This window comes from Lepus europaeus, chromosome 11, assembly GCF_033115175.1.
Source record: "Lepus europaeus isolate LE1 chromosome 11, mLepTim1.pri, whole genome shotgun sequence".
Classification (NCBI taxonomy): domain Eukaryota; kingdom Metazoa; phylum Chordata; class Mammalia; order Lagomorpha; family Leporidae; genus Lepus; species Lepus europaeus.
The window spans coordinates 77445166-77470415 of NC_084837.1; the positions used below are offsets into that span (position 1 = coordinate 77445166).

The 25250-nt window shown below is 43.1% G+C and overlaps 1 protein-coding gene across 1 annotated transcript in view; it reads right to left on the bottom strand.

Moving 5' to 3' along the window:
* Positions 1-25250, bottom strand: part of NEDD4 (NEDD4 E3 ubiquitin protein ligase) — a 151418-nt gene that overhangs the window by 122084 nt on the left and 4084 nt on the right. The window contains exons 2-4 of the mRNA XM_062205969.1: positions 9382-9455; positions 6014-6092; positions 5876-5914 (exon numbers count right to left, since the gene is read on the bottom strand). Of these exons, the coding sequence (XP_062061953.1) occupies positions 5876-5914; positions 6014-6092; positions 9382-9455 (192 nt within the window). The remainder of the gene's footprint in view (positions 1-5875; positions 5915-6013; positions 6093-9381; positions 9456-25250) is intronic.

A 25250-nucleotide genomic window follows, 5' to 3' on the forward strand; every position in this document is an offset into this window, starting at 1 on the left:
GCCGCTTGCTTCTGGATGGTGTGGTGAGTGACGTGGTGGATGCCTCTCACTGACCCAGGCTCCCAAGGCTCACTCATGCACCCTCTCTCTATGAAATGGGTCCCCTGGGAGGACAAACTGGTCATTGCCATCTGCATGGGTCATGCGTCCTCGAAGCCCCCAGTAATTGTGCTGGCTGAGACTTCGTGGACAAGAAAGGCAAAAAGCATCCATCCATGTTAAGCCAAATTACTGGCCCTTTCAGAATGGACATTATGAGAACTCACTGTGTAGAACTGGACATTATTTAATTCTTAAACTGTGATAAATTCAACAGTGGAATATCTGGCCTGATATTTTCTTTGTTGGAAGGTGTTTACTTTCAAATTCAATCTTTTTAAAAAAAGATATAGGGCCATGTTAGGTAATCTAGTTTTTCCTAAGTGTGATTTGGTGGTTCATAGAAAAATGGAATAAAAAGATAAGGACTTTTTTTGGTACAAAAATATTTGAAATTCATGCATGGTTTTTTTCATCATATACATTTTCTTTGAACTTTTTGAAGATCCTTCATATGCATATTAAAGGAATTGGTCCATTTCATCTAAATTATTGAATTCACAAGCACAGAGTTTTTCAAAGTATCCCTAATTATCCTTTTAATGTCTGTAGGTTTTCCAATAATGCTACTTTCTAGTTTCCTAAGGTAGAAGCTCAACAATTCCAGATCTTTTTTTCTTTACTAGTATAACCATTTAATGCTGCACTTCCCTCTAAGAACTGTGTTAGCCACAATCTAAACATTTTGGTGTTGTATCTTTATTTTTATTCTGTTAAAATATTTTAAAATTTCCCTCGAAAATTCTTATTTGATCCATGGGTTATTTGCAAGTACTGTTTAACTTTAAATATTTGGGGGATATTCCAGATAGCTTTTGTTATTGATGCCTTTTTTTTTTTTTTTTGACAGGCAGAGTTAGACAGTGAGAGAGACAGAAAGAAAGGTCTCCCTTCCGTTGGTTCACCCCCCAAATGGCTGCTACGGCCGGCGCGCTGCGCTGATCCGAAGCCAGGAGCCAGGTGCTTCTCCTGGTCTCCCATGCGGGTGCAGGGCCCAAGCACTTGGACCATCCTCCACTGTCTTCCCGGGCCACAGCAGAGAGCTGAACTGGAAGAGGAGCAACTGGGACAGAATTTGGCACCCCAACCGGGACTAGAACCTGGGGTACTGGCGCTGCAGGCGGAGGATTAGCCTAGAGAGCTGCGGCGCCGGCCTTTTGATTCCTATTTTAGTTCCACTACAGTCAGATCATAATTGTATGATTTCTGCTCTTTCAAAATCATCAAGGTTTGACTTTTGGCCCAGATTACTCAGTAAATATCCCTTGTGCATTCAAAAACAGTATTCTGCTGTTGCAACACAGAAAGTCCACAGATATCAATTAGGTAAAAGTGATTTGACAGGGGCTGGCACTGTGGTGTAGCGGGTAAAGCTACCACTTGCAATGCCAGCATCCCATATGGGCGCTGGTTTGAGCCTCGTTGTGCCACTTCTGACCCAGCTCCCTGCCAATGTGCCTGAGAAAGCAACAGAAGACAGCCCAAGTCCTTGGGCCTCTGCACCCACATGAGAGACCCAGAAGAAGCTCCGGGTATAGGATTGGCACAGCTCTGGCCGTTGTGGCCATTTGGGGAGTGAACCAGTGAATGGAAGACCTCTCTCTGTGTGTGTGTGTGTGTCTACCTCTCTGTAACTCTGTCTTTCAAATAAATAAATAAATCTTAAAAAGAGGGGCCAGCACTGTGGTGCAGTGGGTTAATGCCCTGGCCTGCAGTGCTGGCATCCCATATGGGCGCCGGTTCGAGACCTGGCTGCTACACTTCCGGTCCAGCTCTCTGCTATGGCCTGGGAAAGCAGTAGAAGATGGCCCAAGTCCTTGGGCCCCTGCACCCATGTGGGAAACCTGGAGGAAGCCCCTGGATCCTGGATCGGCACGGCTCCGACCGTTAAGGCCAACTGCGGAGTGAACCATCAGATGGAAGACTTCTCTCTCTCTCTCTGTCTCTGTCTCTTCTCTCTCTGTGTAACTCTTTCAAATAAATAATTAAATATTTTTTAAAAATCTTAAAAAGAAAAAGTGATTTGGGGCTGGTGCTGTGGTGTAGTGGGTAAAGCCACCGCCTGCAGTGTCAGCATACCATATGGGTGCTGGTTCATGTCCTGGCTGTTCCACTTCAATTCAGCTCTCTACTATGGCCTGAGACAACAGTAGAAGTTGGCCCAAGTTCTTGGGCCCCTGCACACTTGTGGGAGACCTGGAAGAAGCTCCTGGCTCCTGGCATCTGTTTGGCGCAGCTTCGGCCATTGCAGCAAACTGGGGAGAGAACCAGCGAATGGATGACCTCTCTCTCTCTCTCTCTCTCTCTCTCTCCCTGCCTCTCCTTTTCAATCTGTGTAACTCTGACTTTCAAATAAATAATAATAATAATAATAAAAGCAACAACAATAATAAAAAAAAGAAAATGAATTTTTAAAAAATGCATTGTTTTGGATTTTTCATAAACTGACCCTTTTATCACTGTTATGTCCCCCTTTATCCATGGTGATTTTCCCTGTTCTTGTCTATTTTGTCTGACATTAATACAACCACTTCGGCTTTGATTACTTTTTGCATGATATGGTCTTTTGCTTCTTTTTAGCTTTAACCTATTTTATTATATGTTTCTTCCTTTTTCCAGATTTTTTGAAGCATAGCTTGCAAATAAAATTTATACATATTCAAGGCATAATGTGATGATTTGATATGCATATATTTTGTGAAATGACTATGACAATCAAATAACACATCTATCACCACTTGTAGTTCCCATTTTGTGTGAGAATGTTTGTATGTACATATAAAGAAACTTAAAATCTACTCTTAGCAAATCTCAAGAAAACAGAACAGTACTACTAGCTTTGAGAACGAGAGTATTAGAGCCGCTATGCTGTGCATTAGACTCAAGAGAACTTACTTATCTTGCAACTGAAGATTTGTACCCTTGGACCAACATCTCCCCAGTACTCCATCAACCCAGCAGTACACCTGTTTACAATAATCCAGTATACAAGGTTAAGCTTAACACCCTATTAATTGCATTATGGCTAAAACTGGACTTGTCAATCTCTTGATCTTTTTTTCATAAATTCTTGAAATAAAAAAAAGCAATAGCTGTTCACCTCTTTAAAATGGTCAAAGAAAGGTTATCCATGTTTGATGGAGACATGCAGCATGCATTCCCATTAAAACTGAGAATGAGAAAGTTATACATCCACCATTTTTATGACTAAACATGTCCTGATGTGAGCAAACCAATGATATGAGAAAAGAAAAAAGTCAGAGGTACACAGAAAACTGCAAAACATTGAAAACATTATTTTGGAGAAAATACAATAAAATAGGTAAAATAAAATTGTAAATACATGAAAACTTCACCACTTGGGACTTTTAAAAGCTGTCTCCTAAGCAATACCGTGCCAAAGAAGCAATCAGAACCAGACATTATCAAATCTGGAATTTATTCTGTTGAAAGAGTAAAAATTCATTTTTCTCCATATGACTATTCAACTGACTCAATACTATTTCTTCAAGAATCCAAAATTTCCAAACTGATTTATGTTCTTTTTATGTCCTCCTGAACAGAGTGGGGGAAAAATGTCTCTGAACGACAAAATAGGAAACCCAGTGGGGTTTGGATCTTTAGCAACAGTTTCTCTGACCTTTGCTTCAGAAAGTTCTTCCCTTCTCATTCACTTTATTACAAGTGAAAAAAAAAATAATCCTCAAGTGTGGACTACACATGAGTGGCTTCTGTTTTTCTGACTGAAATCAAATGTGGCACCATAGAGGCCTGCAGAGGGGCGGGTGTGACGGGGATGGTCAGCCATGTCAACAGCTGCTGAGAACATGAGTGAAATGAGATGAGATGAACTTGGCGACACGGAACTCGGTGGTGACCTCAATAAGGGCAGTTTCACTGGAGTGACGGGGTGTGAGTCAGATTACCGTGGGTTACTGAGCATACTGAAGAAGCAGAAATGGCAGGGGCAGACAACTCTCCCCAAAATGCTGGTTATTCGGATGAACAGAGAAATGAGTCCACAGCTAAAGGGGAATATAAGGCCAAGCACGTTTTACGGAGGATACAAGTGGGATTACTCCGATGGAGAAGGGGAGATCACTGATATACAAAGGTATTTTAAAAAGTTCATGGAGGGGCCGGCACTGTGGCATAGAGGGTAAAGCCACTGCCTGCGGTGCCGGCATTCTATATGGACACTGGTTCGAGTCTCAGCTGCTTCAGGTTCCATCCAGCTCCCTGCTGTGGCCTGGGAAAGCAACAGAAGATGGCCCAAGTGCTTGGGCCCCTGCACGCACGTGGGCGACCCAGAAGCAGCTCCAGGCTCCTGGCTTTGGATCAGCCCAGCTCCAGCTGTTGCAGCCATTTGGGGAGAGAACCAGTTGATAGAAGGCCTCTCTGTAACTCTGCCTTTCAAATAAATAAATAAATCACAAAACAAAAAGTTCCTGGAAAAAATTCATCTGGTATGATGCCAGAACTATGTACAAGTTTTTTGTTTGAGAGTGAAAGTGAGAATAAGAGAGAGAGAGAGAACGTGCGAGAGAGCGCGCACTCAGGAGAGCTGCCATCTGCTGGTTCACTGAGGCTGGGCCAGGAGCTAAAAATTCAATCCAGGTCTTCCAAGTGGGCGGCAGGGATTCAACCACTTCTCCCATCACCTTCTGCTTCCCAGGGTTCAAGTATCAATGGGAGCCAGGACTGAAACCCAAGCACTCAGATATGGGATGTCGGCATCTTAACTGGCATCGTGACCATTAGTACAAATGCTGGCCCCAATGTGTACAATTTTATGCATCAGTTAAAATTTTTAAAAACTTTAAAAAATATTCATGGGAAAATGAATTAAAAGATAAGCAAAAAAAATTTTGAAATCCATGCACAGAGAAATTCTCAAAAGGTTCATAGAAAATGTATATTATAACTAGGCATGGCTTTCAATGTTTTTTAGCAAACAAAAAACATCTCTTAGGGGCCAGTGTTGTGGGGCAGTGGGTTAAACCATTGCTGGGGAAGCAGGCGTCCCATTTCAGAGCGCTGGTTTGAGTCCTTAGCTGCTCTTCTTCTGATCTAGCTCCCAGCTAATGTGCCTGGGAAGGCAGAAGCTGGCCCAGGTGATTGGCCAGCCACCCACATGGGAGATCTGAATGAAGTTACTGTCTCTTGGCTTCACCTTGGACCAGCCATTGTGGCCACGTGGGAAGTAAACCAGCAGATGGAAGCTCTCTCTCTCTGTCTCTCTACCACTGCCAGTAGGGTGTTGATGGTGACAACAGTGAGAATGATGATAAACAGGTACAATGAGACCCTGTCAGTTTGAAAGCCCTCAGGAATCCTGGAGTAATGCTGAGTACAGTTTATTCTTATGGTATAGTGAGGTAGGCTTGCGGGAAGCAACGTGAATGAAGGAAGTGTAAGAAGAAACAGATTTCTTGCTAGGGCTTCATCAGCTCTTGCCTGGTCAGTCTATTTAATAACAGTTGGGAAGACACAGTATTAAATCATTTTTAAAGGAAAACAACAAAATCTGTTAAATTGGAGTAAGACTATTTATAGTCTCTGAATCAGTTCTGCTTGTTAGAATTAAATAATTCCAGTTTCACAGTCGTCTTTTGCCTACCCAGTACTTTACTTTCATGTTTCACAATAACAGAAATGGCTCCAAGGCCATGTCAACATGAGGATACCCATATTTTACAATATTACCAGTGAGAACTTGTAGATCTAACCTATTGAGAAACATTATTTGTTTTAATAAAATAAAATGCATACTCACTCTGAATAGTATTTCTTCATTCCACTTTGGATTCAAACTCTAAAAGATAATAAATACAGTATAATTAATTTTAAAACATTTTGCCATAACAATCAAACAAAAGACATTGCAGTTTTTTTGAATATCATGGAATCTAACCTTTTTAATGGTTTTTGTTTGCACGCTTGTAAAAACTCCATTCATTGGGTCATATAACGTCACTCTCACATAAGGGTCGCTGCAAAAATTCAAAAAAAAAAAAAAGAGGAAAGAAAGAAAACAGACATTTTAGTTATTGCTTAGCCCAAGCTCAGAGTCCCCAACTAAACAGTTCCCAGAGTTTTCCTCTGTTAACAATTTCTACAATTATTTCCTGTTCTTAAATGTCAGGGTTCTTTGGGCATGGTAATAAGGGTGGTGGATTTTGCATCTTCTTAAAAAGTTAAAGTACCACGTTAGTAAAACATTTTGATGATGAACTGGAAAGAAAACCTTTCAATCATAGGTTACTGATTTAGGTCTTTATATTTTTGAAAATCTCCTCGATTTTTATTACATTCCTTCTGCCTGTGAGTTCAGATGGTTATTTCAACAACTCTAAGGTTGGTTTTACAAGACCTCAGGTAGTTCCAAGTTAATCTCATGGCTACAAACTCTTGTTTTTCTTTCTTTTTAGTTAAAAAATATTTTTTTAATTTATTTGAAAAGTAGAGACAGAGAGAGACAGAAACTATCTTCCATTGGCTGGCTCACTCTCTAAATGGCTGAAGTGGCTGGTGTTGGGCCAGGCCAAAGCTAGGAGCCTGGAACTCCATCTAGGTCTCCTGTATGGGTAGCAGGGGCCCAAGTACTTTGGCCATTATCTGCTGCCTTCCCAGGTGCATTAACAGGGAGTTGGGTTGGAAGCAGAGCAGCTGGAACCCAAACCGGCACTCCCATGTTGGCAGCATAGGTGGCTGCTTACCCACTCTGCCACAATGCCAGCCCCACAAACATTTCTTAAAAAATAAACTCCTTGCCATTAAAACTAACGGTGTTCCATATCCCCGTCTGACAAGCAGATGTGGAGGACAATCTTGTGATACACAGGTTTGCAAAGTACGAGACTTTGCACATGTTACTTGTCCACAACCAAATTTCTTCCACTTTCCTTGTGTATCCCAGGAACTCACCATTCTTGGGCCACCAATGCCCTCTCTCTCCATCTCATTCCTCACACCACTCCACCTCTTACTTCATTTGAACAAAAATCCAAGCCACCCAAGATACAGGTATTCATCAGGACTCATCCCTGCCCCAACCTGAGTGGTCCAGGAAGCCTCCTCTTCTGTGCAGCTAACCCTCCTCCTGCAGCTTCCTGCCACCTCCCGTGGCTCCTGCTTGTGGGGACACTACTGCAAAATCTTTGTGTAACTCAGTAAACCACAAATTTTCTCCTATGAGTTCTTTTAGAAGTTTTATAGTTTTGGGGTTTTAATAATTTTCTGTATGATGTATGATAAAGGACGGGTTTCACTGTGTCCCACACAGATCTGTAGTTGCAGTACCAGGTATTGCAAGCACTTTATTCTCCTCTTGAAATGTGTTGGCGTTCTCCATCTGCTGATTCACACCTTAAATGTCCACAAGAGCCAGGGCTGGGCCAGGACAAAACCAGGAGCCAGGAGTTCCAAACAGGTCTCCCATATAGTAGCACGAACCCAAGTACTTGAGCCGTCACCTGCAGCTTCCCAGGCACACATCCGAAGCAGTGGTGGCAATCAATCCCAGGCACTCTGAGGCACATGTGGGTGTTCTAAGTGGAAGCTTAACCTGCTACACCACAAGGCCTGTCCCATAAACAGAGGTTTTTAGTATTCTTTTTCCATCCAGTACAATGACTTTGTCATGCATCCATGCTAAAACTGAATTTTAGTTCTAGGAGCTTTCTTAGGGTTTTCTACATGCATGACCATGTCCTCTGGAAAGACAGGTAATTTTACTTCTTCCTTTGTGATCTGCATGACTTTTTTTCCCTTGCCAATAAAATGTGGCTAGGACATCCAGCACAGTGTCGAACAGAGTGTGAAAACAGACAGCTTTCCCTTATTCCCATGATTAAACAGAAAGCATTCAAACCGGTTGCCATTAAGTATGTCATTCTCTGGGGCTGGCACTGTGGCGCAGCGGATTAATGCCCTGGCCTGAAATGCCGCCATCCCATATGGGTGCCGGTTCTAGTCCTGGCTGCTCCTCTTCTGATCCAGCTCTCTGCTATGGCCTGGGATAGCAGTAGAAGATGGCCCAAGTCCTTGGGCCCCTGCACCCATGTGGGCAATCCAGAAGAAGCTCCTGGCCCCTGGCTTTTGATTGGTGCAGCTCCAGCTGTTGTGGCCATCTGGGGAGTGAACCAGAAGATGGTAGACCTCTCTCTGTCTCTACTTCTCTCTGTAACTCTTTCAAATAAATAAAATAAATCTTTAAAAAAAGGATGTCTTTCTCTACTGGTTTTCTCATAGTGTTAACCAGGTTCAGGGCATTTTCATTTGTTCTCAGAGCTTCTACCTTGAAAGCACAGTGAATTTTTTTTGTAGAGAAATTTTATTTAATAAATATAAATTTTGAAAGTACAACTTCTGGATCACAGTGGCTCTTCCCACCATAACCACCCTCCTATCCACAAACCATCCCATCTCCTATTCCCTCTCCCATCCCATTCTTCATTAAGATTCATTTTTAATTATCTTTATATACAGAAGATCAACTCTATACTAAGTAAAGATTTCAACAGTTTGTACTCACACGGACACAAAGTATAAGGTACTGTTTGAAGACTAGTTTTACCATTAATACTCATAGTACCACACATTAAGGACAGAGGTCCTACATGGGGAGCAAGTGCACAGTGACTCCTGTTGTTGATTTAACAATTGACACTCTTATTTATGACGTCAGTGATCACCTGAGGCTCTTGTCATGAGCTGCCAAGGCTATGGAAGCCTCTTGAGTTCATAAACTCCAACATTATTTAGACAGGACCATAATCAAAATGGAAGTTCTCTCCTCCCTTCAAGCATGGTGAATTTCTGTCAGATGCCTTTTCTGTTTCTATTGAAATGACTGTCTCTTTTTCTTTCCTTCTGGTAATATGGTGAATGACATTGATTAATTTTTACATGTTTTTGTAGTTTACTGAAAGTTTTCATCATGAATGAGGAAGGTGCTGGGTTTTCTCAAACGCACAATTCCACACTAACTGATATGCTCCTGTGTTTTTACTTCCCTACTATATGAGAAGAGTTCAAGAAGTTTGTGGAAAGTGGAATTAAAAGATAAAGTTATTTTAGTACAAAAAATGTGAAATCCATCTGTGCCTTTACCTAACTTCACAAATTCTGTAATTCAGACTCCAAAACATTTAGTAAATTATAAACACCACAAACACAATGTAACGATTTTTAATATTGTTGAATTTTTCATTTAACCAAAGTTTAGGAAAAATTAACAAATGCCACATTTTACAATCATAACCAACCTCATAGACTTACCTAGCTCCCAAGATATCCTTCTTGGCAAGGCCTATTCCAGCTATAACTTTAACTCTCACAATACGTGAATTCTCCTACAACACAAAAATTTTTAGTTTATTTTTGTGAACCTATAACTTAGCTAAGAAGTCTTTAAATATATATATGTGTATGTTTATATATACATATATATACACAATTTTGATATTTAAAAATTGGAGAAATCTTTTATAAAAATTATGTAGGAAAAAACAAAACTAAATTATTTGCAGATGATATAATTATCAACAAAGAGCAAAAAAACTAGAATCACATTATTATACTGAATAAGAATTTATCACTGATTCCAAGAAATCTAAAGCCAAGTATAACTAATATGAATTTATCATTGTTGCTATGAATATAATACAAAATGAAAAGTTCATATTCATTTATAGTAATCTCCTAAAAAAAGTAATTATTTTCAAACTCTCATTCACTAAACTATAGGTAATAATGTGTTAATACCATAAAGTATAAAATATTAAACATCTTAGACATCATGACTGTATTGAAGTTACATGTAAGAATGTCTTTATTTTAAGAGAATATATTAAAGTATTTACAGATAAAGTGTCAAAGTCTGCAAATTATTCTCAAGTGGCTTAGAATTTCACTAAATATTTCACTAACATATAAAATTTGAATATAACTGCCTTTGGTATATGGAAATAAAGGGAATAAGCAAAAATGCTATCAATTTGTGAATCCAATTTTGTATATGTAGTTGTTCATTACACTGTTGTTTTTACTGTACATTTAGAACTGTTCAAAATACAAGGTGGGTAATAACATTATGAAACAGCACGCACATTTAAAAACATCAGAAGTAAACAGATGTCAGATGCAGAAATAAAACTTAACAGAAATGTAAAAATATGTTAGAAAAAAGAATCAAATTTTACTAAATAATATTTCTCCATAAATGGAGAAATTCACTATGTTCCTGGATGGAAATATTCAGTATCATTAAGTGGACCATTTTATCCAAAGTAGCCTACAAATTCAATATAATTCTGTCTTCCTCCTTGATTTTCTTATAATCTTAATAAATACTTTAAAAATTCATAATGAGTGAAAAATTAAATAAGAACAACATTCTGTCACTATCTTTATACCACACATAGAACCAAATCCCAGATAAAGTCTAAAAATGGAAAAGAAAGCTTTAAAAAATTCACAAGACTTTTTCTATGACATGTGAATAGGAAAGATTTAAAAAGAAACAAACCCTAATGGGATAATTTGTTAGATTTCACACCATTAAAATTATATACCTTTTATATTAAAAAAGGTGTCATGAGCACAATGAACAAAGCAAGGGAACACACAGAAGTACCTGAAGACAAATGACGATTCAGAAGATATGAAGAACTCCTAGTGATGAATAAGTAAAATATAATCAACCTAATACAAGAACTCACGGAGAATGCCCGTGAAACACACAAACTGACACCCAACGTCCCCAGTAACAAGGGAGAAGGCTAGTCTGCTGTCAGGTGCAGTGGAGGTTGATAGGAGTCCTAAAGCAGTAATGCAGGAGCTCCACGTTGTGATGGTTCCCCTGCTTTCCAATGGAACTCCTGGACCAACTTGCAGTTATATATACAGGGACCTAAGCAAAACAGTATTCAGATCCACAAATATGAAATACTGCAGTGCAACAGATAGCAAGCTGATTCTTTTCCAAAATGATTCCACTGGCAAGCAGCGGCTTGCATTCCTTCTGAGGAGAGGTCTGCGTGGGAGAAAAAATAGACATCATAGACTATTTAATCTCCTTCCATGTCGGAAGACTTCCAACCACCCTTTTCCTGGAGGTCTCACTACATAAATAAGGCAATCAGACTATTCCATTAGCTCTGAAACCCAGATGGTAGATTGAGAGACCATCAAAAACCCTGACTGGAGATGCTGAATGAAATGTAACTTTCCTTCATCACCAAATAAAATTAAACACACAGCTAATCTCATTAGAAAGAAAGGAAATCCTTGGGTATCAGGTATAAAAGAACTTAGGGGCTGGCGTGGTAGTGCAGTAGGTTAATCCTCCACCTGCAGCACCAGTATCCCATATGGGTGCCGGTTAGAGCTCTGGCTACTCTTCTGATCCAGCTCTCTGCCATGGCCTGGGAAAGCAATAGAAGATGGCCCAAGTTCTTGGGCCCCTGCACCTGTGTGGGAGACCCGGAAGAAGCTCCTCGCTCTGGCTTCAGATCAGCTCAGCTCTGGCTGTTGCGGCCATCTGGGCAGTGAACCAGCGGATGGAAGACCTGTCTCTCTCTGTCTCTCCGCCTCACCATCTGTAACTTTACCACTCAAAATAAATAAGTAAAATCATCAAAAAAATAAAAGAACTAAAACCCAGAGAAGAAGTTGAAATTTCAGTTTTCTAAGAGGGATGATTCCCAAAACTCTGAAGACAGTTACCCCAAGTTATTGGAGAATAAATGAACTAACTGAATTATGCCATCGGCCCTCACAACCAAATTCTCACTACACCAGCTGACTGGGAAGATACACACTGAAGTATTTATTTACACTACATAGGTATAAATCTTCAAGACTGAATTCTGAAAATTAAAAAGTCTTTTCTGTTATGTCTTAACAAGTAGACATTTGTTCACGGGGTAAAGTGTGATCAAAGGTGACAATATGGGGTGGGTGCTTGGCACAGCAGTTACATAGCTTCTAGTGATGCCTGCAGTCCATATCAGAGTCCTAGCTGCTCTGCTTCTGATCCAGCTTCCTGCTGATGCACATCCTGGGAGGCAGCAGGTTGTGGCTTAGACTTGGGCCTTTGATCTCATACAGGGGAGCCAGATTGAGTTCCTGGATTTGGCTGGGCCTTGCCCTACATGTTGAGGGCATTTGGGAAATGAATCAGAGATGGAACATCTCTCTCCATCTGTCTTTCAAACAAAATGAATTATTTTTTAAATTTTAAAGTGACAATAGCAAATAATGTTATCTTGGTATCATCACTTTGTTTTTCAAAGATTTATTTGAAAGGTAGAGTTACAGAGAGGCAGAGGCAGAGACTGAGGTCTTCCATCCACAGGATTACTCCTCAAATGGCTGCAACAGCCAGAGCTGGGCTGATCTGAAGCCAGGAGCCAGGTGTGCTTGGGTGCAGAACCCAAGCACTTGGGCCATCTTCCACTGCTTTCCCAGGCCACAGCTGAGAGCTGCATTGGAAGTGGAGCAGCTGGGTCTTGAAGCTGCACCCATGTGGGAAGCCAGCACTGCAGGCAGCAGCTCTACCCACTGTGCCACAGCACTGGCTCCATATCATCATTTCTAAGCTCAGACAGTGCTTATCATCTGCATATGATCATCACTGAAGAAAGGCAGTTATAACCCTCTAAAAGGTCAGTCCACTAATTTTTTAAAAGATGTATTTATTTTATTTGAAAGGCAGAGTTAGAGAGAGAGAGAGAGAGAGAGAGCGCTCCCATCCACTGGTTCACTCCCCAAATGGTCCAATGGCTAAAGCTGGGGAGATCTGAAGCCAGGAGCCTCTTTTGCATCTTCCACGTGGGTGCAGGGGCCCAAGCATTTGGGCCATCTTCTGCTGCTTTCCCAGGCTATTAGCAGGGAGCTGGATTGGAAGTGGGGCAGCAGGGTCACATATGGGATGCCAGCACCGCAAGTGGCAGCTTTACCTGCTACACCATAGTACCGGCCCAAGTCCATTTTTTTTTTTTTTAAGCTCTTGATATTAAAAATCATCCATGCTGACCTTGACTGGAAACTCTCCTAGACAAAACTGTAAGAAGTATTCATTAAAGTCAGGACGAGGAAAGGCAGGGCTTTAGGTTTTTCCATCTCTCAAAGTTCTTGGAAGACGCCATTGTTTGTTACTCGTTATCCTTCCATTCCTCTGTTGTGCCTTTACTCTCACAATCTACACTTTTTTTCCCCAATATGCCTTGTGGGGACAGACATTTGACACGGTGGTTAAGATCCTGCTGGGGATGCCTGCAGCCCCTAGTGGAGTGTCTGAGTTCAAATCCTAGCTCTGCTTCCAATTCCAGCTTCCTTCGAATGCATACCCTAGGAGAGAGCAGGTGATGGCCCAAGTAGGTGGGTCCCTGCCACCCATGTAGGAGACATGGACTGAATTCCCAGTTTCTGGTGTTGGCCTGGGTCAGTCCTGGCTGCTCTGGGCATATGAGGAATGAACCAGTTGATGGATATGCTCTTGTGTGCTCACTCTCTCTCAAATAAATAAAAATTTCAATATACCCTGAGTTTAACTTTCTGACTGTAAGTGCAAACTAGATTCCTGGGGCTAGCTCTGTGGCACAGGTCAAGCCGCCACCTGTGATACTGGCATCCCATAATGGAGTAACAGTTTGTGTCCTGGTTGCTTCATTTCCAATTCAGCTCCCTGCTAATAAGCCTAGGAAAGCAGCAGCAGATGGCCAAAGTATGTGGATTTTTGTTTCTGGCTCCTGACTTCAGCCTGGCCCAGTCTTGGCAGTTGTGGCCATTTGGGGAGGGGGGTGAACTGGTAAATGGAAGCTCTCTCTCTCTCCCTCTCTAACAATGCCTTTCAAATATATTTTTTAATATTAAAAAAATAGATTCCCATACAGCTTCACTGTCAAAGTCCTCTATATCCAAGCAGAATCCTCTGAAATTATCAGAAATTAAATTATTACTTAATGACAGACTAACGATGCTAACTAGAAAAATCAGAATGTTGCAGATCTATTCTACGATAACCGTAAACAAAAGGTACACAGATCAATGCAGGTTAGAAGAAAATATGCAACAATAGGAATCTCTGTTAAAGTAATAACATCCTGGGACTGGTGCGGTGGTGCAGTGGGTTAAAGCCCCAACCTGCTGCGCCAGCATCCCATATGGGCGCCGGTTCGAGTCCTGGCTGCTCCTTTTCCTATCCATCTCTCTGTTTTGGCCTGGGAAAGCAGTGGAAGATGGCTTAAGTCCTTGGGCCCCTGCACCCGTGTGGGAGACATGGAGGAAGCTCCTGGCTCCTGGCTTCGGATCAGCACAGCTCTGGCTGTTGAGGTTATTTGGGGAGTAAACTAGTGGAATGGAAGACCTCTCTCTCTCTCTCTGGCTCTACTTCTCTGTAACTCCTCTTTCAAATAAATAAAATAATTCTTAAAAAAAAAAAAAAGTAATGACATCCTGAAGGTTTTTGTTTTTCTGAAACATTTTGTAAATTTTACCTAGTTTTTCTTCTCAAAAAGTTCTTTTCTTCATAGCCCAAATGTCTTTTCTAAAATGCTTCATAGTTGAAATTAATCTTCTTAATGTCAAATGGTGACAGCTGCATCATATACTATTATCTGTTGGAAGCAATAAACTTTATGCCTTTCTTCACTAATAAAACTATGGAGTTCTTGGGCCTCAGAAACTTATCTTTGCATCTTCTAATGCTGAGGTGGGGAACCTCTTCTCTGCCAAAGGCCGTTTGGAGATTTATACCATCATGTGCAGACCACACAAAATGATCAACTTAAAAACTAGCCTGCTAGCCAGTGCCACAGCTCAACAGGCTAATCCTCCGCCTGCGGTGCCGGCACCCTGGGTTCTAGACCCGGTCGGGGCGCCAGATTCTGTCCCGGTTGCCCCTCTTCCAGGCCAGCTCTATGCTGTGGCCAGGGAGTGCAGTGGAGGATGGCCCAAGTGCTTGGGCCCTGCACCCACATGGGAGACCAGGAGAAGCACCTGGCTCCTGCCATCAGATCAGCGCGGTGCACCAGCCGCAGCGCGCCAGCTGCGGCGGCCATTGGAGGGTGAACCAACGACAAAGGAAGACCTTTCTCTCTGTCTCTCTCTCTCATTGTCCACTCTGCCTGTCAAAAAAAAAAAAAAACCTAGCCTGCTCCAGATTTACTGAATTTCAGGTCCTGCCTGCAGTTGCCTTGGCAGGGCCAGACCAAGCCATCTGGAGGACGCCCCCCCCTGCAGCAGAACACATCGCACGCGGGAGGCTGCCTGCCGAAGTGGTGATGAACAACAAGCCTTTCTGAAGTGGCTGAAGGAAGGAATAGGGCACCTTATTATTTTCTTTTAATTAATTAATTAATTTGAAAGGCAGAGTTACAGAGGGAGGGAGGAAGGGGGGAGAAGGAGAGGGAGGAGAGAGGGGGAGAGAGGGAGAGGGAGGGAGAGGGAGAGAGAGAGAGAGAGAGAGAGAGAGAGAGTCTTCCATCTGCTAGTTTACTCTCCAAGTGGCCACAACGCCTGGAGCTGGGACAATCCGAAGCCAGGAGCCAGGAGCTTCCTCCAGGTCTCCCATGCAGGTGCAGGGGTCCAAGGACCTGGGCCATCACCCAGTGCTTTCCCAGGCCATAACAGAGAGCTAGATAGGAAGTGGAGCAGATGGGACTTGAACTGGTGCCCATATGGAATGCCAGCACTGCAGGTGGCAGTTTTACCTGCTATGCCACTGTGGTGACCCCATGACACCTTATTAAAAGCAATAAAAAGTTTGCTCTGGGAGCCCACCATCTCCTCCCCCAACACCTGTTCAAGAACACTGATGGCCAGATCTCTGCCCACCTAGAGGAGACGGGAGGCCTCCTCTCCCAGGAAACTGCGTGACCCAAGGAGTGAAGGCATGCTCTAAGCATGGACGCAGGAGACGCCCACAGGGAAATGGTAACTCCTCACTGGACTGTGAAATTCTGCATTCAGCAGTACCTGCCCATTCATACGGGAGATGAACGCCACCAAATAAGGGAATAAATTGGGCAGGAGGGAGACAAGAGATCAAGGAAACAGTGGATTCAACCCAGAAAAGAGACGCGGAGAATTCCCACAAGGGAAGCAGAATTTCCCACAGAAGAGGAAATTTCCCGCAAGTGGAAAGCTCCAGGTGACGCTGCACAACAGGTAGAGGGAGCAGGTGTTCCAGATGCAGCCCAGCAGAAGGCTGCCTCCAATCACAGGGAGGGAAAGGACGTGGACAGCGTTAGTTTTACATAAACACAGAGTTTTCAGTGCACTGAGCAGCGTCACGCTCTGACAGTTGGCAAAGTCTGTGATAGGTGTGCAGAGAACTAAAGCACAAAAATGTACAAGTAAACATGGGACACTGATGCACATAAAGCTGCATTTATATAGTGTGTAGTAATAACGTAAACACTGGATAAGTGCTTAATAAAAAATTGCTAGAGTGGGAGGGGTGGATGTATTTTCTTTTTCAGGAAGCAACAGACAAATATATGATTTATGGTGACCATATTTCCCAAACTGACAATTGGAATCTATGGGTTGAGAGCAGGCTGCCTTTTCTGATGTGTAAATTTATTTGAAACACCTTACAAAAGTTAAAACACCAGCCCAGCCCTGCCCCAGGAAATAAAACAAATGAAATCAGGAGTATATTGGGAAAGCCAGGGTATATGATTGCTAAATATTTTGTGTGAATGAGTCAAAACTCCTCAGGAACTTTCGACAGAAATAACCGAGATAACACATAGCCAGAATCCCCACACTTGGGAGAGCGCAGAGGCTTGCAAAGTGTATTCCGTGGGACCGGCAGTATGAACATCACATGGGAATTCATTGCGTAAGCCAAGTCTCAGGCCCTGCACTTTCTGAATCACTCTCCAGGTGATTCTGATGGATACTGATGTTAGGAACCGCAGGAACAGTACACAGGGGGAGGAAAAGGAACTGCCATGGTTAATGCAGTTATAGGCATGTTCCTCATTCAGAACACGGAACCTCACTCTGCATGCTATGTAACTGCCACGAACAGCAAATTCTTTAAAGAAATTACTTATTTTTTATTTACTCGAAAGGCAAGGAGACAGAAAGAGGGCACCCATCCACTGGCTTACTCTCCAGTGCCTGCAACAGCTGGGACTATGCCATGCCAAAGCCAGCAGTTGGGGGCCCACTTCAGGTCTCCCACATAGGTGACCCAACTACGTGAGCCACCAACTGCTGGCTCCCAGCATGCACATTTAAAGAAAGCTGGGGTTGGGGGTGGCCCTTTGGTGCCGTGGGTTAAGGCATTGCGTGAGACTGAGCTACTGATAGAACCAACCACATGGATGGCTCTCAAAACCACTGTTTTGTTTTGTTTTTAAAAACCAGAGTGGTTGGGTGATCACTGACATCATACCTAAGAGTGTTGATTGTTAAATTAACAACAGAAGTCACTGTGCACTTACTTCCCATACAGGACTTTCATCCTCAATGAGTTGTATATGAGAGTTAACTGTAAAACTTCTCAGTTTTGTGTCTGTGTGTGTGTGCACTCGCATGCGCGGGTGCGCAAATTGTTGAACTCTTAGCATAGAGTTGGTCCTCTGTGTATAAAGTTAATTGAAAATGAATCTTAATGGAGAATGGGACTGGGAATGGGAGAGGGAGGAGGGGCTGGGGTGGGAGTGGAGGTGGGAGGGTGGATTTGGTGAGAAGAATCACTATATTCCTAAAGTTGTACTTATGAATGTACTCATTAAATAAAAGGTTTCTTTGGGGGAAAAAAAAAGCCGAGTGGGCATTTGGCCTAGTAATTAAGATACCAGTTAGGATATCCGAGTCCTACATCAGAATACCTGGGTTCAACCCCTACCTCCAGCTCCTGACTCAAGCTTCCTGCTAATGCAGATCTTGGGGCAACAGTGACAATGGAGCACGTAGCTGGGTCCTTGCCACCTATGGAGGGGACCTGGGTTGAGTTTCCATCTCTTGACTTCAGCCTGCTTAGCTTGGCCACTGTCGGCATTTGAGTAGTAAACCCGTGAATGGCAGAATGCTCTTGTTCTTTCCACTCCACTTCTCAAGTAAGTAAATCATTGTTTAAAAAGGAAGACAAAAAAGGAGTACACAGTATTCAGTTCCACGTATGTGATGCTACAGAATGGGCAAAAATCGGCCGGCGCCACGGCTTAACAGGCTAATCCTCCACCTTGCGGTGCCAGCACACTGGGTTCTAGTCCTGGTCGGGGCGCCGGATTCTGTCCAGGTTGCCCCTCTTCCAGGCCAGCTCTCTGTTGTGGCAGAGGAGGATGGCCCAAGTGCTTGGGCCCTGCACCCCATGGGAGACCAGGAGAAGCACCTGGCTCCTGCCTTCGGATCAGTGTGGTGTGCCGGCCGCAGCACGCCGGCCGTGGCAGCCATTGGAGGGTGAACCAACGGCAAAGGAAGACCTTTCTCTCTGTCTCTCTCTCTCCCTGTCCACTCTGCCTGTCAAAAAAAAAAAAAAATCACCCACGCGATGGTTGCTGATGGAGAGTAGACGGGAGCTGACTGGACAAGGGCTCAAGAGACTATTTTGGAGCAATAGAAATATTCTAGATCTTCATTAGGTTGTTGGCCACACAGGCTGAAAATCATCAGATCGTATATATATAATATGTACACTTCACCATACGTTTTTTCTTCTCCCCACACCCAGGCAAAAGAAGGCAGGCAAACTGAAACATTTTCAGAGAAAAATAAAAATTCAGAAAATCATTACCATCAAACACTCTGTTAAACAAACTTTAGATGAGGACTTCAGATGAAAAAAAAAAAAAAAAAAAGTGATCCCAGATGGAAAGCCAGCGATGCAAGAAGCAAAAATGAGCAAATAAAATGGTAGCCATGAGGGTACTTCAAGAAGCTTGTGGGAAAAAATGAAAAGATATGCTTATCTGGGTGCAGAAAATTTTGAAATTCATGCATACTTTTTTATAATACACATTTCCATGAGTTTTTTTTTTTTTTTTAAGATGTATTTATTTGAAAGGCAGAGTTAGAGAGAGAGTGAGCGAGATCTGCTGGTTCAGTCCCCAAATGGCTGCAACTGCTGGGCCTGGGCCAGGCCGAAGTTAGGAGCTTCTTTCGGTCTCCCCTGTGGGTGCAGGGACCCAAATACCTGGCCCACCTTCCACTAGCTTCCCAGGTACATTAGCAGGGACCTGGATCGGAAGTGAAGTAGCCGGGACTTGAACTAGCACCTACAAAAGATGCCGGCATTGCAGGAGGCGGCTTAACCGATTTCACCAACAGCATTGGCCCCATTCCATGAAGTTTTTAAAGATCCTTTGTATACATTGATTTAAAAAAAATTGTACCATATACACCTACCCCTTTTTTGTTTTTAATTTGAGAAGCAGAGAGCTAGAGATAGAATAGAAACAAAAAGGAGAGATGGATGGGCACAGAATTCCCATCCACTGGTTCACTGCCTGCAAATATTATCTGTGGCTTGGGCACAGCTGGACTGGAGCCAGAGCCAGGAGCAAGAACCCAGTGCAGGTTTCCCATGGAAGTGTCAGGAACTCAATTACTTAATCCATCCCAGCTACCTCCCAGGATCTACATTAGCCGGGAGTTGGAGTCAGGAATCGAACGCACACACTCCAGTATGGGACATGGACACTGTTAGCTTTTTGAAGCACCCTGGTATGTGAGGAACAAACATTATGAACAACAATAACAATATGTAATGAAGATGCTGTGTGTGTTCATGCACAGTTAATAATGTCAATTCCACTTGGGATCCAATTCCAAATCCCTGTCCTGTTCTCTCCTTTCCAGCCTCATTTCCTCTCCTCTCTGCTTCCCAGCCCCTCTCCTGCCCCGCCCCTCTTCCTGCACCACTCTAACCTGCCCTGTGCTCTCCAGCTCCAGCATTTCTACCTGGAAGGCTTTGGGCCTCACTCTCCGGGCTCACTCCTCGGCACCCTTAATTTCAACGTAAACGTGGCTTCCTCGGCCCTCCTGGGTAGTCACTCCCCTCCTCCACAACAGAAAAGGCTAATTTTCTGAGTTGCTCTCATCTTACTTTTTTTTCCTTCCTAACATTTATAAAACATTGATGATTTGTGACTATTTATTTAATATCCCATCCCTGGACTACAAATTCAGTGAAGTCTGTTGTCCATCATTTAGCCTCACGGCCCAACCCAAAGTCTGACACGTAAGCATCAACAAACACTGGTTAAGGACTCTGTCACTGGCAGCAAGATGGTGGGGACTGGAGGACATCAGTGTTGAGTAAATGCAGCGCAACACAGAAAGCCCCAGATTACAAGTTCTCCCTTACATGTGGGGACTAAAATCAAAAAATAAGCACACAAACCAAAAAAAAGAAATGCCTATATTGGTTTTTCCACAAATAGTAGTTTGCCAAACTTTGCTTTAAATCTCTGCTAAACAAGTTGAAAGCATACAGTACTATAGTGTCAATGACTTTATGACATTTTAAAGTTTATATGAGGGAGGTTGAACAACTTTTCATCTTTTCATTTGATTATTGTGTATAGCCATTAACTAGTTTCCTGCTGGACTACGGTCTTTTTATTTGTTGAACTCCTAGTGGACCAGCAAGCCTTTTACTAAAATGTAAATTAAAAAACATTTTATCAGGGGCCAGTGCTGTGGTGCAGTGGGTTAATGCCCTGGCCTGAAGCACTGGCATCCCATACAGATGCCGGTTCAAGACCTGGCTGCTCCAATTCCGATCCAGCTCTCTGCTAAGGCCTGGGACAATAGTAGAAGATGGCCCAAGTCCTTGGGCCCCTGCACCCACATGGGAGACCCGGAAGCAGCTCCTGGCTCCTGGCTTTGGACCAGGGCAGCTCTGGCCATTGCAGCCAATTGGGGAGTGAACCATCAGATGAAAGACCTCTCTCTTTCTCTTTGCCTCTCTTCTCTCTGTGTAACTCTTTCAAATAAATAAATAAATCTTAAAAAATATTTTATCACAAAAATAATAAATATTAAGTTAAAAAAACCCAGTTACTGAAATTCAGAATTCAAGCATGTCAGGGATCTCCCTAGAAGTTATGACACATGAAGACAAAAGATGTGAAGGGGCCGGCACTGTGGAATAGTGGGTAAAGTCACTGCTTGCAGTGCTGGCATCCCATATGGGGCTGGTTCGAGTTCTAGCTGCTCCTCTTCCAATCCAGCTCTCTGTTATGGCCTGGGAAAGCAGTGGAAGATGGCCTGAGTCCTTGGGCTCCTGCACCACGTGGGAGACCCAGAAGAAGCTTCTGGCTCCTGGCTTTGGATTGGCTTAGCTCTGGCTGTTGCGGCATTCTGGGAAGTGAACCAGCAGATGGAAGACTTCTCTCTCTGCTTTTGTAAACCTGCCTTTCGAATAAAAAATAACTATTTCTTTTTGACAGGCAAGTGGACAGTGAGAGACAGAGACAGAGAGAAAGGTCTTCCTTTTTCCGTTGGTTCACCCCCCAATGGCCGCTGAGGCCGGAGCACCTCGCTGATCTGAAGCCAGGAGCCAGGCGCTTCTCCTGGTCTCCCATGTGGGTGCAGGGCCCAAGGACTTGGGCCATCCTCCACTGCACTCCCGGGCCACAGCAGAGAGCTGGACTGGAAGAGGAGCAACTGGGATAGAATCCGGCGCCCCGACCAGGACTAGAACCCAATGTGCCGGCGCCGCAGGCAGAGGATTAGCCTATTGAGCCACGGCGCCGGCCAATCTGCCTTTCGAATAAAAAATAACTATTTTTTTAAAAATGACCAAGTAAAGACCTATGAACAACTAGAGGTTAACTGTACACTTCATGATCTAAGAATCTCTTTGCTAAATGATTTTACTTGGGGAACTATTCACAGCAGAAAAATGGAAAGATCAAGTCTGTGGCACTAAATTAAAGAGATTTAGTATCATAAGGGTTTCAGTCCCTCATCTGCTACCTACAGGGAACAGCAGGCTGCTCAGGGCATCCTTGAGCAAATCACCATCTCAGATTCCCTATCCCTAAAATGAGGATGACACTGTCTAATTGTGCAAGATTGTTGCCATGTTCACAGCAAAAATATGAAAACATCTAACATGGCATGAGTAGCAGGTGCTCAATAAGAGACATATTGTAATAATTAAGGTGACTCTTTTTTCCTGGAGAGTATTTTTACTAAAACATATGATTCTTTGTTTCCATTACTCTCTTCATTGCCCCAACATATCTCACTTGGAAGCCAGACACTTGGGTCAAGCCATGAGTTACAGTACTAGATCACAGATAATTCTTCAAGACTTTCAGAAAAGTATTATCAAAACCCTTTTCCATTTGTTTGTGCTGTGCCTTTCTCCCTGCATTTATCACCAGACTTCTCTCACCTTGTTCATTAATTCACCCTCTTAATACATGGATAGGATTGCAAGGGAGCCAGGAAAAACAGAAGCTACAGGGCGGACATCAGTAACATCAGTAGTGACGGAACTCACCACAACAGCGGGTGTAGCAATTCAAAAATTGGCAGTTTGACTTAAAGCAGTACTGGAATGGATGACGATGACACACTGAGTAATAACTGTGTTCAATCAGTTTTCATGTGTCTCCATTAGAATATTTCTAATATCAGAGATAGCCAGGGGGTGGGCCAATCGGTTGATTTAAATTCTGTTCAGGGTGAGAACTGAGCCTAATGGTTAAGAAGCCCACAGCCCATACCAGAGCCCCTGGGTTTGCGACCCGGCTCCAGTTCCTGACTCCAGCTTCCTGCTAATGCAGGCCCTGGGGAGCAGCTGGCGATGGCTCAAGTGATTGAATTTCTGCCACTCATAGGGCAAACCTGAACTGAGTTCCCCTCTCCCAGCTTCAACACAGCCAAGCCTTTGCAGGGATGTGGGGAGTGAACCAGCAGATGACAACTGCCTCCATCTGTCTGGATCTCAAATAAATAAGTATCAGAATAACATCCTCTGACAGATAATTAGGCAATGTCACAAAGTATGTGACAGGCCAAAATTCCAAGCATTTTCTACACTCCTGCTCACCCTACATGATGTGTTTACTTTGTAAAGTCAACAACAGGAGTCACTGTGCACTTACTCCTCATGTAGGATCTCTGTCCTTAATGTGCTGTACATTGTGATTTAATGCTATAACTAGTACTCAAACAGTATGTTTCACTTTGTGTTTCTATGTGGGTGCAAACTGTTGAAATCTTTATTTAATATATAGTAAACTGATCTTCTGTATATAAAGATAATTGAAAATGAATCTTGATGTGAATGGAAGGGGAGAGGGAGCGGGAAAGGGGAGGGCTATGGGTGGAAGGGAAGTTATGGGGGGGGAGCCATTGTAATCCATAAGCTGTACTTTGGAAATTTATATTCATTAAATAAAAGTTAAAAAAAAAAAGAAAAAAAAAATGATGTGTTTACAAGGTCCTTTCCAGCTCCAAGATTCTGTCTATTCCCATGTGACATATGAATCTTGTGAACAGAGGTGTCAACAGCAGGCCCACAATAGGCAGGGTCTGTGGGGAGAGTGGAGTTTCATAGAGGTGAGTGGTCGGCACGCACACCAGCAAGGGGCACTGAAGGAAGGAAGGAGGTGCCACAGCGAGATGCGTTAGCAGGGTGCCCGCTAGCATGGAGGCAGAGGAGGGCCACGTGGAGATACCATAGCAGTGGATGCAACAGGTCCAAGGAGGCAAAGAGCCAAAAGCAGAACACAGACACAGCGGTGGCGTCTGCGTGCTGGGAAATCAGTCACAGTGAACACATAAGTAAATGCAGTGAACAAACAGGCACATACATGAAAGATTAGGAAAACCAGATTTTTCACTGTTAAAGAAGGTACTTATGGCTAGGAAGGAGCCATAGTGTTAGATTTCAATTGGAGGAGTATGAATCCAAGAATTTTAAATATTCATGCACAGATTGACACAGAAATGGCTACAGATGTGTGTGTGTAGTACGTACACAAACACACACACACACTTTTTTTTTTTTTTAAACTCTGTTCATTGAGATGGCCAAAGAGCACATCCTAGAAGCAGTGAATATAACAAGCACCTATATTTTGGCTTCTAAAACCCCTATGCTACCAAATGAACTCAATGCTCTTAAGAAAAACTGCTGATTCCAGGCAGGGCTGAGCCAGGCAAAGTACAAGCCTAAACACCATATACCAGAGCAGTGTTCAAAGGATGATTTGACACAAAGACCTAGGAACTTTGTTGAAAGGACTCCCACTGGCCAAACTGGGACCATTTGAACAAGATAATTAATGACTGGAGCCAGTGCTGTGGCGCAGTGGGTTAATGCCCTAGCCTGAAGCGCCAGCATCCCATGTGGGCGCTGGTTCGAGACCCAGCTGCTCCATTTCCGATCCAGCTCTCTGCTATGGCCTGGGAAAGCAGAAGATGGCCCAAGTCCTTGGGCCCCTGTACCTGCGTGAGAGAGCCATAAGCAGCACCTGGCTCCTGGCTTTGGATCAGTGCAGCTCTGGCCGTTGCAGCCAATTGGGGAGTGAACCAGCGGATGGAAGACCTCTCTTTCTCTCTCTCTGCCTCTCCTCTCTCTAACTCTGACTTTCAAATAAATAAATAAATAAATCTTTTTTAAAAAAAAGATAATTAATGACAGTAACATAATTCACTAAGTGGGGCTGCACAAATCTGTGCTGATATAAATAAGTGAAAAAACAAGCAAGAGGAAAGGAAAAGCTCTTCTGACACAGAATATCAACTATAGAGATAAAAAATAGTGAATCTGATAGAAGGCATCAATGGATGCTAAAACTGGGGACAAGAGTGTTATGAGAAATAGGATCCTGATACAAACTCAGAATACTTCCCCACAAAATACTAATCAATTACAAAGAAACAAATCAGTGACTTTTCAAGGAAAAAAACTTGGCAGACGCCAACATGACCAAGTGATCAAGGCTGTCACTGGCAGTGATGGCACAAGGCGTCACTCACCCCCTTGATGTGAAGCACTGACATCCCTGCCAATACAGCGTGACCTCAACATGGACTTATACATTAAACAGACACACTGTGGTCTGAACATGATGTGGCTTCCCAAACAAGTAGACATGTAAGTCTCCACACCACAGGGTCACAGTTAATGAATCCATGTTAATGATGGATTACAATGGAGG